Source organism: Dreissena polymorpha, chromosome 4 (genome assembly GCF_020536995.1).
Source record: "Dreissena polymorpha isolate Duluth1 chromosome 4, UMN_Dpol_1.0, whole genome shotgun sequence".
Lineage (NCBI taxonomy): Eukaryota > Metazoa > Mollusca > Bivalvia > Myida > Dreissenidae > Dreissena > Dreissena polymorpha.
Genome location: NC_068358.1, coordinates 20,563,936 through 20,578,379, shown reverse-complemented (window position 1 = coordinate 20,578,379; position 14,444 = coordinate 20,563,936). Strand labels below are relative to the sequence as shown.

The following is a 14,444-nucleotide window of genomic DNA, read 5'->3' as shown; positions in this document are numbered from 1 at the left end:
TATATTGCGATATATTGCAATACGGGTTTTTGAACTGACAATATATTGCAATACGGTTTTTGGCGTATTGTTGCAGCACTACAAGTTAGCAATATATTGCGATATATTGCAATACGGGTTTTTGAACTGACAATATATTGCAATACGGTTTTTGGCTTATTGTTGCAGCACTATGTATCATCATAGTATTGAGAGGGGATTGACAGTTGTAGGTGTCAGTTTCATTTTGAGGAAGAACTCATTATTATTATTATCTTGGTTATTGAAATACAAATTGGAGATAATGCCTAAATTTGTCCACAGCAGTTAAGAAAACTACATCATGTTAAAGACGAAACATTGATATGACTGTTTTATAGGCACATTGTTCCTGCTGCTTTATTATGGCTGCTGTCACCACAGTGGGCCGGTGCCCCTCCGAAAAAAGCAGGACAGCTTCCTGAAGGCAGGGAGCCAACAGTGGCGAGGGTCGGCCATACACAGACCAACCAACATACCTCCTGATCAACGTGAGGAGGAGCCTTGTACACTGGTATGCACTGCAGGGAAAGGTGTTGATTGGTCGGTTGTGAGTCACTCTGGCTCTTGATTGGTCAGTTAGTCTGTTTTCCTTCTGACAAAAGTAGGTGGAGTGGACTATGTCCACATTTTAAAAATGATTGGATGAAAACTTCAGATTTCTTATCACCATCGAGACGCTTTTCAGACCCAATGATCAATCGATTCCCAGAGTTATATGCTCTAAAATAAGCTGAAAAGACAAACCTTTTGTTATTATTTATATTAGAAAGTATAATTATCTCTTCCTCTATTCAAAAAGTCTCAAAACCAGTATATATGGGCTCAAAATTGAAAACAGTTTATATATTGTATTGTTATTAACAACATTCAACAATGTCTTATGACTGTTCATGATTTACTATAATGTGTGGAACTTAAACATCTGTCATACTTGAGGCTGTAATAAGGCTAAAGCTTGTAAGTAGAATGACTTTTCAATCATGCACTTTCAGTGATGTTTTTCCCAATGTCAGACGTTTGGCCTTGGAATGGCTTGACTAAAAAAAGTCTCAATATTTAATGTGTCAGTTTAAATGTTTTCATTTATCGAAAAGGGGATATATTATGTAAGTAAGCAAGACTAGTTAGGGATGAAAAAGCAATCTGTTTTTATGCCCTCGGTAGGGTGGCATATAGCAGGTGAATGGTCTGTCTTAGTCTACAAAACTCACTTATTTGTCTTCATAGCCAATGTGGCTATGAAACTTTAAAATATCATAGCCAGAGGAAATTTTTCGTAGTCAGAACAAAAATGAAATAATTTACAATGACATTATCATGAAAGGACGAACACAGTCGTTATATATAGATTGCATTTGGGGGGTAACCGTAAGATTGTAAACAAATCAGTATTCCAGGTTTCAAACTTTGATTCTGTCGTAGCTTTCAATTTCAGTTTAAAAATTATTGGCTTTAGCAGTTCAATAAAAGTGTAATTCTCGGCAGCAAGTAGTTACCAGTAAAAATACAAAACCGGTGCTCACAGGTATCAATCTTAATCATATGAACGATAAACACCAGGGCTCATGAGTTCAAGTGTTTTGATTTAATTGATCACTATATTTTGAAAAATATTTTTTATTTATATGCATTTACTTACATAATACACTAAGAGGGATATAAAATAGAGTCGTCTACGTATGGATACATTGGCACTATGCACGGGTGAGTTAGTTTACATGTGTATGGTTATGAATTCAAAATAAATTGCGCATCGACTGGGGAATTATTTTTTAAGAGTTTTGAAACACGAAACAAGTTAACAGTATAACACCCTAAAGTAAATCGTATTCATATTTACTGTTGGGAATGTGTTGCGAGTGTTTTACTTTTTTGTGCATAAATACATGTCTATAACGACAACATTTCATCGCTTAGGTAAACTACTGCATATGTATACACACTGCGCGCGTTCTCATTGGTTTCTATCGATGTTAATGTACCGCTTAACTCCGCCTGCAAGGCGGTGTACTAATTGCGCTTCCAGAACAGAAAACTATCGAAACTGTCGGCAAAATGACACTCGCTCTCATCTTTTGATCTAAGCCTTAATTGTTTGGAGTGAATGCCCATGTATGCTAGTTGACTGGATAAGCTTTTACATCAGTCGATCATGATAATAAACCAATATTTTAAAAGTGTCATCGGCGACTTTATGACATGTGTAAATATTGAAGTGTTACACTGTTACGGTTATTTAATAATTTCAAAACTATTAATAACACACATTCAACCGTTTTACTTAATTTAAAAACAAAAAGTTGCACTATTATTTCATTTATCGGCATAGAATTCAAGTTCAGTTTACCAAAAGTATTACGATATTTTTAATACGCGAGCCGGACTTGAAATTCTCTATAACAGCTAAGGGAGATCACTAATGATAGAAAACTAAGAAAAGTAATCAAGCGGTGTCGCTGTAAGAATTTTCACCTGAAATGCATAAATTGATTATTTGTTTGTTTATTTTCTCTGATTTTTTTTCATCGCAATTCAGGCGATCTATATTCAATTTTTCTATCGTCAGAGCCAAGATTTCATCAAATTGGCGATCAGGCGATAGGGGAATTTTGCATACTGCTGCCCATCTGTTTATCTGTGTGTCCGTGTGTGGCTATAACTTTTGCACTATTGAAGATAGCAACTTGATATTTGGCGTGCATGTGTATCTCATGAAGCTGCACATTTTGAGTGGTAAAAAGTCAAGTCAAGGTCATCCTTCAAGGTCAAAAGTCAAAAAATACAATCAAAGGGAAGTAATAAGCTTTAAAAGGGAGATAATTTCTAAACCTGCCAAATTAAATATTGAATTTTTTTTCATAGCGGCGCAATAGGGGGCATTGTGTTTCTGACAAACACATCTCTTGTTAAACCACTTTCTGGAAATAAAGATTTTTTTGGTGTTTTTACGTTTAGACACATGTTTATGCAGCCATTTCTCCTATGTACCATGCATTTAGATTCTGTACACAATGTGCAATACATATTCTAGTTTTTAGCTCACCTGAGCGATAGCTCGGGGTGAACTATTGTGATCACTCAGCGTCCGGCCGTCCGTCTGTCTGTAAACAATTTGTAAACATCTTCTTCTACTAAACCATTGAGCCAATTTCAACTAAATTTCATGTGGAGCATCCCTAGGTCATGGGACGAAAGAATTGTTAAAAAAAATTTGATCACATAACCAAGATGGCCGCCATGACCATATATGGTAAAAACCTTAAAAAAATCTTCTTGTCAGAAACCGCTCATCAGATTTTCAAAAAATTTCACAGGGATGACCTTTGAAGGCTCCCCTGAAAAAGTTGTTCAAAGAAATTTGATTCGTCAAAAAACATGGCCGCAGGAGCTCGTTGAACTTTGCAAGTTTATTCGTTTTTGCCTATTTTGTAAAAACTTTCAAAAATCTTCCACATTTTTTGTCCGATCCTTTCCAAATTTGCACAGTGTCTTTATATCAATGAGGACACGAACCCTACAAAAAAATGAGCATTATTGGTCCATGAAGTACAGAATTACCTCCCCTTGAATTGAGAAAATGGTGTTTATGCAATAAAGTCCAAATTTTTCATCCAATTCTTTCCAAACTTGTAAGGATTTAGCATGGTTCAAACAAGGGAAACAACTACGGTTTATGCATGTTCTTTTTATTACAGATTTGCCTCCCTTTAATTCATTCAAAATCTCATTTTACAGCAGAGATTCCAAATCTGACCTGTAAATGAGCCCCATATTTACTGCCAGTGCAAGGTTACCTTTTGCCATTTGATCATTCTTAAGTATTGGTCTTGTAATGCTGCTACTGCTTCTGCTACTGCTACTGCTACTACTACTACTACTACTACTACTACTACTACTACTACTACTACTACTACTACTACTACTACTACTACTACTTCTACTACTTCTACTTCTACTACTACTACTTCTACTACTTCTACTACTACTACCACTACTACTACTACTACTACTACTACTACTACTACTACTACTTCTACTACTACTACTACTACTACTACTACTACTACAACTACTATTACTACTACTACTACTGCTACTACTACGACCACCACCACCACCACCACCACCACCACCACGTCTACTATTACTACTACTGCCACTACTACTACTACTTTTACCACTACTACTACTACTTTTACCACTACTACTACTACTACTACTACTACTACTACTACCACTACTACTACTACTGCTACTACTACTACTACTACTACTACTACTACTACTACTACTACTACTACTACTACTACTACTACTACTACTACTACTACTACTACTACTTCTACTACTACTACTACTACTACTACTACTACTACTACTACTACTACTACTACTACTACAACTACTATTACTACTACTACTACTACTACTACTACTACTACTACTACTACTACTACTACTACTACTACACCACCACCACCACCACCATTCACAGTGACAAAAAACGTATTCACACAATGGCTGCTACTACAACTTATAGCCCATATAGGGGGGCATGCATGTTTTACAAACAGCCCTTGTTTCTATGGGATTTTAACCACAACTGTTCATGTTTATCTCCGACACATATTTTTAGGTCACCTGTCATGAAGTTACACGGTGAGCTTATGTGATCGTGTGATGTCCGGCGTCCGTTGTGCGTGCCTGCGTGTGTCCGTGCGTCCGTCCGTCAACAATTTGTTTGTGTAGACAGTAGAGGTCACAGTTTGCATCCAATCTTGATGAAATTTGGTCAAAATCTTTATCTTGATGAAATCCGGTTTGGGATTGTATTTGGGTCATCTGGGGTCAAAAACAAGGTCACTAGGTCAAATAATAGAACAACCTTCTGTAGACAATAGAGGTCACAGTTTTCATCCAATCTTTATGAAATTTGGTCAGAATGTTTATCTTGATGAAATCTGGGTTGGGATTTTATTTGGGTCATCTGGGGTCAAAAACTAGGTCACTAGGTCAAATAATAGAAAAACCTTGTGTAGACATTAGAGATCACAGTTTTCATCCAACCTTTATGAAATTTGGTCAGAATTCTTGATGAAATCTGGGTGGGATTGTATTTGGGTCATCCGGGGCAAAAATCTAGGTCAAATAAATAGAAAAACCTTGTGTTGACAATAGAGGTCACAGTTTTCATCCAATATTTATGAACTGTGGTCAGAATGTTTATCTTGATGAAATCTGGATTGGGATTGTATTTGGGTCATCTAGAGTCAGGAACTAGGTCACTAGGTCAAATCATAGAAAAACATTGTGTAGACAATAGAGGTCATAGTTTTCATCTGATCTTAATGAGTCATGTGAGCAATTCAGGGCCATCATGGCCCTCTTGTTTGTTATTCTCGTGACATTAGGATTTAATCATTACAAAAAAATTGGCAATACGGCCAGAAAAGATGTTTTGCCTTACCATACATTTTAACTTTTACCACACCCTTAAACTTAAGCAGGAATGTGATTTCTCCTCCTTTTGGCTGATTTCCTCACTTTTAATGTCAATCATATTATACAAATAAACTTACCGGTAATTTTTAATGCTCCCCGAAAATTTTCAGGGGACATATATTTGCCAGTTTGTCTTTCCTTCCTTACTTCCTTCCGTTACACTTTTGATACAGTTTCTCATAGCACCTTCAATACTTTACCGATCTCTTTCATATTTGGCATGCAGGTACCTTGCATGGACCTCTACCTTTTGATGAGGTTTGAGGTCACTGGGGTCAATGTCAAGGTCACCGAGGCTAATAATAGATTTTTCCGTCACACTTTTGATACAGTTTCTCATAGCACCTTCAATACTTTACAGATCTCTTTCATATTTGGCATGTAGGTACCTTGCATGGACCTCTACCTTTTGATGAGGTTTGAGATCTCTGGGGTCAAGGTCTAGGTCACAGAGGCTAATAATAGATTTTTCCGTCACACTTTTGATAAGTTTCTCATATAACCTTCAATACTTTACCGATCTCTTTCATATTTGGCATGTAGGTACCTTACATGGGCCTCTACCTTTTGATGAGGCTTGAGGTCACTGGGGTCAAGGTCACCGAGGCTAATAATAGATTTTTCCGTCACACTTTTGTTACAGTTTCTCATAGCACCTTCAATACTTTACCGATCTCTTTCATATTTGGCATGTAGGTACCTTGCTTGGACCTCTACCTTTTGATGAGGCTTGAGGTCACTGGGGTCAAGGTCACCGAGGCTAAAAACAGATTTTTTCGTCACACTTTTGTTACAGTTTCTCATACCACCTTCAATACTTTACCGATCTCTTTCATATTTGGCATGTAGGTACCTTGCATGAACCTCTACCTTTTGATGAGGTTTGAGGTCACTGGGGTCAAGGTCACCGAGGCTGATAATATATTTTTTCATCACACTTTTGTTACAGTTTCTGATAGCACCTTCAATACTTTACCGACCTCTTTCATATTTGGCATGTAGGTACCTTACATGGGCCTCTACCTTTTGATTAAGTTTGAGGTCACTGGGGTCAAGGTCACCGAGGCTAATAAATGATTTTTTTAGGTGGTTATTTACACATAGATTGACAAAGCGCATCATCGGGGAGCATTCATCAGTTTCACTGATATTCTTGTCTGGATCTTTGTTCAAATGAAGACAATAATTGAACCTTGTAAGGTGTGTAGGACATTATTCTGCCCTAAGGTGGTTCGTAAATCAGACCCCTGTTAAGTCAAAGTCTTCTTCATCCTCTAAAAAAAGTTGTCTGAAAGAGCACATTATTTCTCTAGGACAAAGCGGCAACACAAAAGCCGTCCATATTTGACGTCTCCACCACATCTGCTCGTATCAACCTGTGGCTAAGTGCCTCTGTTGACCTCAGCAAGGCAGGACTAGTGGAGAACCCAGACAATCTGATCGACCCCGCTGTGAGGCCAGACAACCCCAACAGGAGCACACTGTCTGACAAGTACCTGTCCCCGACTACGCTCACATGGAAACGCAAGGAAGGACGGGACTTTGCAGGTAGGTCTAGGTTGGAGTTGAAGTCTCTGATGCTGTTGTGTGTATTTTACAATATCTTTATGGTACCTGTCTCTTTCAGCTTTAAATCATGGTACTTATGCTTCTTTATGGCATTTTGTCAAATAAATAAATATTAAAAAAATAATATAACTGCAGGTGTAACATCAGGATTGTTTTTATTTAAAACCATTTAGAAAGTCTATTTTCATTTACTCTGTTATTATCTTGCAAATCTGGAAGATAGTGTCTTATTAATCATCTGAAATTAACAAATTTATTGTAACAATTGGAAGGCTTATATCAGAGGTGTCAATTTTCAGGATTATTCCTGAATTCAGGATTTAAGCCCTCAAGGAAAATTTTTGATATTGATATAAAACAGAGGATTGTTTTGGTTATTTTAAGCATTCTTGTCACAAAATGTCATCTTCAACACAAATTATTGACCTTTAGCATATTGTTTACAAAGGAAACATAATTTAATGAATAATTAAAACTCTTTTGACTCCGTCCCCCAAATTCTAGGATGATTTTCAGGATTTAAGATTTAGGCCAATTGACACCCCTGTTATATGTAATTGAGATCAAATCTTTTTTAGAAAGCAGTCTGTGAATTCCATCGTCAACATAGTTTTTCATGATTTTAAACAAAATATTTGATCACCAATTAAGTTATTTTGAGAACTCAGAGCTTTAGTTAAATTTGACCTGCAATTATTATTTTTTATTGGGATCTCCATAAACCAGTTCAACTTTTGTTTTAGATGGCAGTTACAACACCGGTCGTTCTTGGACAGCCCTAGGTATGCAGGTGAGCACTTTGGTAAACCAGTCTGACATGAAAGGACAGTCCTACCTGCATGGGGAACAGGAGGTATCCAAGCACTCCATGCAGGACTACAACCTCATCGAGATGTTCTCACGATGCAAGCAGGACCCCTCGTATGTGTCTGACAGCTCCATATGCGACTCATTCTTTGACCAGACCCGACGACAGAGTGCTGGTTTGCAGTCTATAGCTGTGGAACAAAACATTTCAACTATTTCAAGGTATGGAAATGAGCAGCACAAAAGTGTGACTGAAATGGATTGTTCTAGAGGGAGAGTGTCGCACACTTCTAATGAGTCTGCAAGGTCGCTGCTTCATGAGAAGTCTTTGTCGCCAGCGCACAGGCTGTATCAGTATGAGCAGAACAACTCTATTGATGAGGTACCAAATACAAGACAACTGCACTCCACCGTCAGGAATGATTCCGGTTTGGATAAAAATTCTGTGTCTTTTAATGGTTCAGCCTATCAGGATAGTTATGCGGAGAGGAACAAGTACAGATTGGTACCGTACAGCTTTAGTGATGAGCAGAATAAATCCCTTTCCGAGATCAGGCCTAAGAAAGGTCGTGTTTCCGCGATTTCAAATGATTCCATGAGGTCCTTGGAATGTGACGACTCTGTGTTTGTGTGGGATAAGAGTACAGACAGGTTTAATCTGGTTGATATTTCACCGTTAGACGCCAGAAAACTGATTGAGCAGTCAGAAGAACGATTTGATATGAAGCCCCACTCGAAGAAATATCTGACTTTGGAATCTAAACCTCATGTTTTGCCAGATAATGGTCCTGTTTTGACAGTCACGCAAGACGTATCGAGAGGCATAACTCATCTCTCCTTGTCCTACAGTGACCTAAATTCCAAAGACAACTCCGTGAACAAGGACAGTTTCTATTCAGCCGACAACATGGATGGATTATGCAGACTTCCATCATTGTGCAAGCAAGTTGTGAATAAATCACAGGAATCTATCACAGACAGCAGATACTCGAGTGACTCTAAAATGCTCTCATTTTCAGATACATCCCTGCCCCTCCCTGATGCCTCTGGAAGACTGCGTCTTTCAGAACTGCAGCCAGATATTGTGCAGAGCACACGGCAGGACAGTACCAACACCAGGTTATCCTCCGTAGAGAATTCACGGATGAGCAAAACCAGTCCTGGCCAGTTTGAGGGTAAACATTCGCTGGATAGCTTCAACAGCAGGGACTATTCTTCCTCATCGTACCTCTCTGATCGTGGGATGCCCTCTTCAGACCGAGGACAGTCACTGTCAAACCACACCAGCAGCCTGTCAGCCCAGAGGTCAAGATCCAGTGGCTTTCAGAGTGACGAGTCCAATATGGCCAGTCCCGCCTACATGAACTTCAGTTCTCAGAATCAAAATGTATTCCAGTCTACACCTGTTCTGGAAAACGAAATCCTGTCCATTTCTGCCAAAAAGCCAACTGATGCATTGAAAAAGAAAATGAGCTTAGATCATGAAGTTTTCTGGGACAAAAGTTGTTCGCAAAGCTTTAACAATTTAACACCAGTGTTAAGCACAAACTCTTTGAAAACTTCAGATGGAGATTCTGTGTTTTTTAAAGACACTACAAAGACTGGGGAGACTGTGTCTGATTCAGACGCTGACCAACAGGGCTCACCCACACTGCCACCACTGAGATATTCCAGACGCTCATCCTCGGGAGGTTCTGGAGGCTCCAGTCGTTTCTTCACGGAGCCACCAACTATGGATGAGGAAAACTGGAATGGAAAGGAGCAGGAGCCATCAAACGAGAACTTGACCAGGAGTCAGAATTCGACAGCGTCATTTGGGACTCGTCATGGCTCCAGTACGTACCTGGAGAAGTCCAGTCTGTCTGCAATGCTTTCTGATATGTCCAGCAGTAAGGGTGGACTGCAGTCTTCAGTGGAGACGATTTCATTGTCCTCAGAATCCTTGAAGAGGTCACAGGGACCTACAAGTCTGAACGCTTCGGATGCCACATTGAAGAAGGCGGCCAGCTTGCCCTACCTGGATGGAGAGTCCCAGGGGATGAACCCAGCAGACAGCTATAATAGCTTGCCTACGGGGAACCGAGTGTCTGAGTACCTGTACACAAACCAGACAGAGCGAGTCAGGCTGCAGCAGCTGTATTCTGAGTATAGGATAAACAGAGGTCAGAGTTCAGAAGAGTCGGCAGCAGCCAATTATTATTCTAATACTCAGGAAGAAAGATTACAAACATACCAGTATTCGCCATACAGAAAAGGTCATAGTGTTGGGAATGTTAATCAAGAAAGAAGGCGTTCAAGTTTGGAGCAAGTCCCTGGAGGTCGGTTGAGCAATGTTGCAAAAATGGCTCCTAAAAAACTGCATGAACTACGATCAAAGAGTGAAGTAGGGAAGAAAAACTCGCCAATAGAAGTAACAGAATATTCAGATTCACCATACAAGTTTAGAAAGCCATCTGGTAACAGTGGTGGGAATGAGAACATCAGAAGAGTGAGCTGTGATAGTGTTGCAGATAGCGTGGCCTCAACCAACACATCAGTGCATCTAGATTATGAGAATCTGTTTGTGCAAAGTGAATTCCTGGCCAGGTGTTCAAGAGCTTCTCCTGAAAGTCTGTCAGATGCTGTGATTTTGGATGAGCACAGTCTTCGTCAAAATGTCAGCATCAAGTTAAGCTCAGATAATAGAAGTACACAATCACAGATATCAAGTGATCTTGCGTGCGATAATAGCAGTTTGCAGTCCGAAGAAATTTCGCAAAGTAAATCACCAATTAATATTTCAGGATTGAATAGTGCTTTTAGACCAGTTAGAAAGAGTCCCGAGGCTCCTCAGAGAGCTCAGTCTAATTTCACATTTGCTGTGCCAGCTGATGTTAGGCGCAGGTCATTAGAACAAACATTCCAAGGAAACAAATCCACGGATGTTTCAAAAGCAGGCGACTCATTAAGGCGACGCTCCAATGGCTCACAGTTGTCCAATATTTCAGACACTGCATCATCATTCCAGTGGTCTCAGGAATCTGACTGCAATTCGTACACAGGGACCCTCGAAAACACAACTGACTCTCCAACAAACTTTCTGCGTATGGCCGGCAAAAATGTCCTTAGTTTCTCTGCGTCCAGTTTTCCGCGTGATAACTCCAGCAGTCAAACGTCCCAGCACTCCCAATCGGACTCCATCCCTTGGGAAGACTCTGTCAACAAGTCCAGTAACTACCAGATCCCAGAAAATGTCTTCAAATCTGCACCACGACTGCCCCTTCAGGCGATAGATAACACACCCGTGTTCTCGCCGATATATGGACAAGACAAGCGCATAAGCCTTGATTTTCTCAGTAGAACGCGGTTCATGAGCACGCCAAAGTTGTCAACAGGATCGGAAATCAGTTTGACAAAGTACTGTGAGGATTCGTCGATGTCTGCAGAGAAGACCCCGCACCGACGCAGGAGCTCCGGTCTTAGCAAGAGGACGTTCTCTGACAACACTAGCACTTGGAGTGCACAGAGCAGCGAGTGCGATCAGGAGAATATAGACCCAGGAGATGGAACCTTTGCCCTTTCGAAAACTGCATACATCTGAGTTTCATTAAATGTACATTGTCCCGCTTTGTTAGCCCCTTCCAAAGGCGGAGGGATATAGAATTGGTGTTGTCCGTCCCTAATTGCGTCCGCCTGTCATTCCGCTCACCTGTCTGGTACAAACTTTTCAAAGCTATATCTCAGAAACTATATAAGATATCAACATGAAACTTCATGGTTGTATAGATATCAATATTGAGATGTGTCATGCACAAGAACCATAACCCTAGACTTTCTTAAAAAAGAGTTATTGCCCTTTGTTTTTTATATGATGTAACTTTTCGGGGCCATATCTCGGATACCACACCAGATTTAAACATGAAACTTCATGGGTGAATAGATATCAATAAGGAGAATTGCCTTGCACAAGAACCATAACCTTACACTTCCTAAAATAAGAGTTAATGCCATTTGTTGTTTTTGAATGATGTAACTTTTCAGGGCTTAATTTCAGATATGCTACAAGATTTTGAGATGAAACTTCATGGGTGTATAGATCAATCAGGAGAATTTCAATGCATACAATCAATTACCCTATACTTAATTAATTGTGTGTGTGGATTATACCGTTTACGAAGCGATTTGCACCAATCTCTAAACAAAATGAATTTTGCGGGGAATATCAATTAAACAAATTTGCTACTTTATTATTTGAAATACATTATGCTTGATTCTTTGAGGAGCAAAAGATTCTATGTTTTTTGAGTGTTTAATTACAAAGGTGTCGGTAAGATAGTGACTTGAATTTGATTGTCAAATCTATTTTTCCAGTTTTGACCAAGTTTTCAGATTTTTTTGCAAGTTGTAATGAGCTGTATTGATTCTAGTCCAGTAATATTGTCAATTAATAATGTATGGATGTAATACATGTCTTGACAAATGTTGACATGTCAGTTGACATACATATGCAATGTTTTTATGCCCGCGAAGGAGGGCATATAGTGATCGCACTGTCCGTCACACATTGCGTTTAGGTTTTGAAAAATGCTCGTTACTTCTATGTCGCTTCAGATGTAACATTCATACTTGGTATGCATGTGTATGTGGACAAGGCCTTTCCATACGCACACAAATTTTGGCCCCCTTGACCTTGAACTTAGGGTCCACGTTTAGGTTTCTAAAAATGCTTTTAGGTTTCTAAAAATGCTCATAACTTCTATCAAAGCGTTTATCGGGGCATATGTCATCCTATGGCTCTTGTTTTCTTCAAGAATTCTACTTAATTGCTGCTTTTCAGTTGTTGTGTTGATTTCAATTACACTTAAGGTTTTGTAGAATCATCATTTTTGTTGATCGAATTACTTTGACGCATGATTTTATTTTCTTAATTTTTTTATATCTTAATGTTTGTTGGTGTTTTTTAATTTGTTTCTTGAAAGTCACTTATCATGATATAGTATATGATTTATAATTAATTGACATTTGTTTAATACATTTTTAGCATTTTAATGTCCAAATGTTTTAAGAAAGAAAGTCTAATTTAAAAAAAAATATAAAAGTTTACCTTATCATCACCTATGTTTTCAATAGGTTGCATATTAGTTATAAGTTGATAACTTTATGCATTGGTAGATTTTGAAATGTCCATGTACATGTAAAAACACTTTCATTCTAAATAAAGAATTGTTTTGTTAGGGTGTGGACAAAATATTGTCTAATTGTTGAGTTCATTAGATCAAAGATCGAGGTCACATACTCGCTGTGTACAATTGTAGTTTGTGTATATTCCTTTAAAGGATATAGTGATATTTTACTTGGGCAGCCCTGTCCTACATGTATGTTGAGTTATATTATTTTAATACATTGAATACACTTCGTTCTGGAAGTTTATTTGACAGGTGTATATATTTCTATAGCAGGCATATGGCTCTAGTACAGATAGCACAATCATCAATTTATAACGAGAATGTGTTTAATTTATTTAAAAAAAACACTAGCCATTTTCCTTATCTCTACCTTTATTAAATTATACCTTTGTTTTACTCTTGTTCAGCTCCTATTCTTACTTGTTTTCTCTGTGGCAATGTTACACAGCTCCTTATGAAACTTTCTACTCATGGAGTCTACTCTTTCCCACTCAAAAGCAAAGTGGTAATGGGCTATTTGCAAACAGTCTAAAACCAGACCTGCTTGTGAGTTGCTTGCAGATTGTTCAGGTTTAATACTGTGCTGCTCATCAATATGCCAGCGTTTAAACTAAAGCCTTTAAAACTTGTATCTAGTAATGAAGGTCCATTATCAAAACTTGATTTTTATAAGGGACTACAAACTGGTCAAAATGCTCATGTGAGTGATGAAGGGTTATGTGAACATGTCAGTTCAAATGTATTAAGACAAATGTAATTGCTTTCATGTAAACAATACATCTAAGAAATATTTTTTTCAAATGGATGTAAATGATTATATAGAGGGCATTTGTTGGTTTTCTGTAGATTGTTGATTTTTAATAAGTAACCACGTAAAGCCAAAAGTCATCATGTATCAAGCCAAAAGTCATCATGCATCGATTCATGATTATTACACTTAATTATTAAGTTTGTGTATTATTTGGTGTTGGTTGTAAGCTTTGTATATTTCGCATATAGCCATATGCCACTTGTGTTCACATACCAAATGTATTCAAAATAAATACATGTTTAATAATTCTAGGCATTGTGGTTTTTACTCCAGGTGTAGTGATTTCATACATTATATTTAAGATAATAAATAATTATAAAAATCTGTCATTAACATATGTATAGAAAATAACTATTTGCATATTTATATTAGCCAATCAGTTGTCATTATTATGCTCCAGAAGGAGGGCATATAGTGATCGGGATGTCCGTTTGACGTCTGTCTGTATGTCACACTTTGCGTTTAGGTTTCGAAAAATGCTCATTACTTGTATGTCATATCGGATAGCAACTTAATATTTGGCATGCATGTGTATCTCATGAAGCTGCACATTTTGAGTTGTGAAAGGT

At 38.3% G+C, this 14,444-nt stretch overlaps 1 protein-coding gene across 1 annotated transcript in view; it reads left to right on the top strand.

Annotated features, from left to right (window-relative positions):
- The window catches only part of LOC127875937 (uncharacterized), a 35,325-nt gene extending 21,202 nt beyond the window's left edge, over window positions 1–14,123 (top strand). Inside the window, exons 6-8 of the mRNA XM_052420695.1 lie at window positions 360–532; window positions 6,837–7,071; window positions 7,836–14,123. Of these exons, the coding sequence (XP_052276655.1) occupies window positions 360–532; window positions 6,837–7,071; window positions 7,836–11,479 (4,052 nt within the window). The 3' untranslated portion in view covers window positions 11,480–14,123. The remainder of the gene's footprint in view (window positions 1–359; window positions 533–6,836; window positions 7,072–7,835) is intronic.
- Window positions 14,124–14,444: the final 321 nt, after the last annotated feature.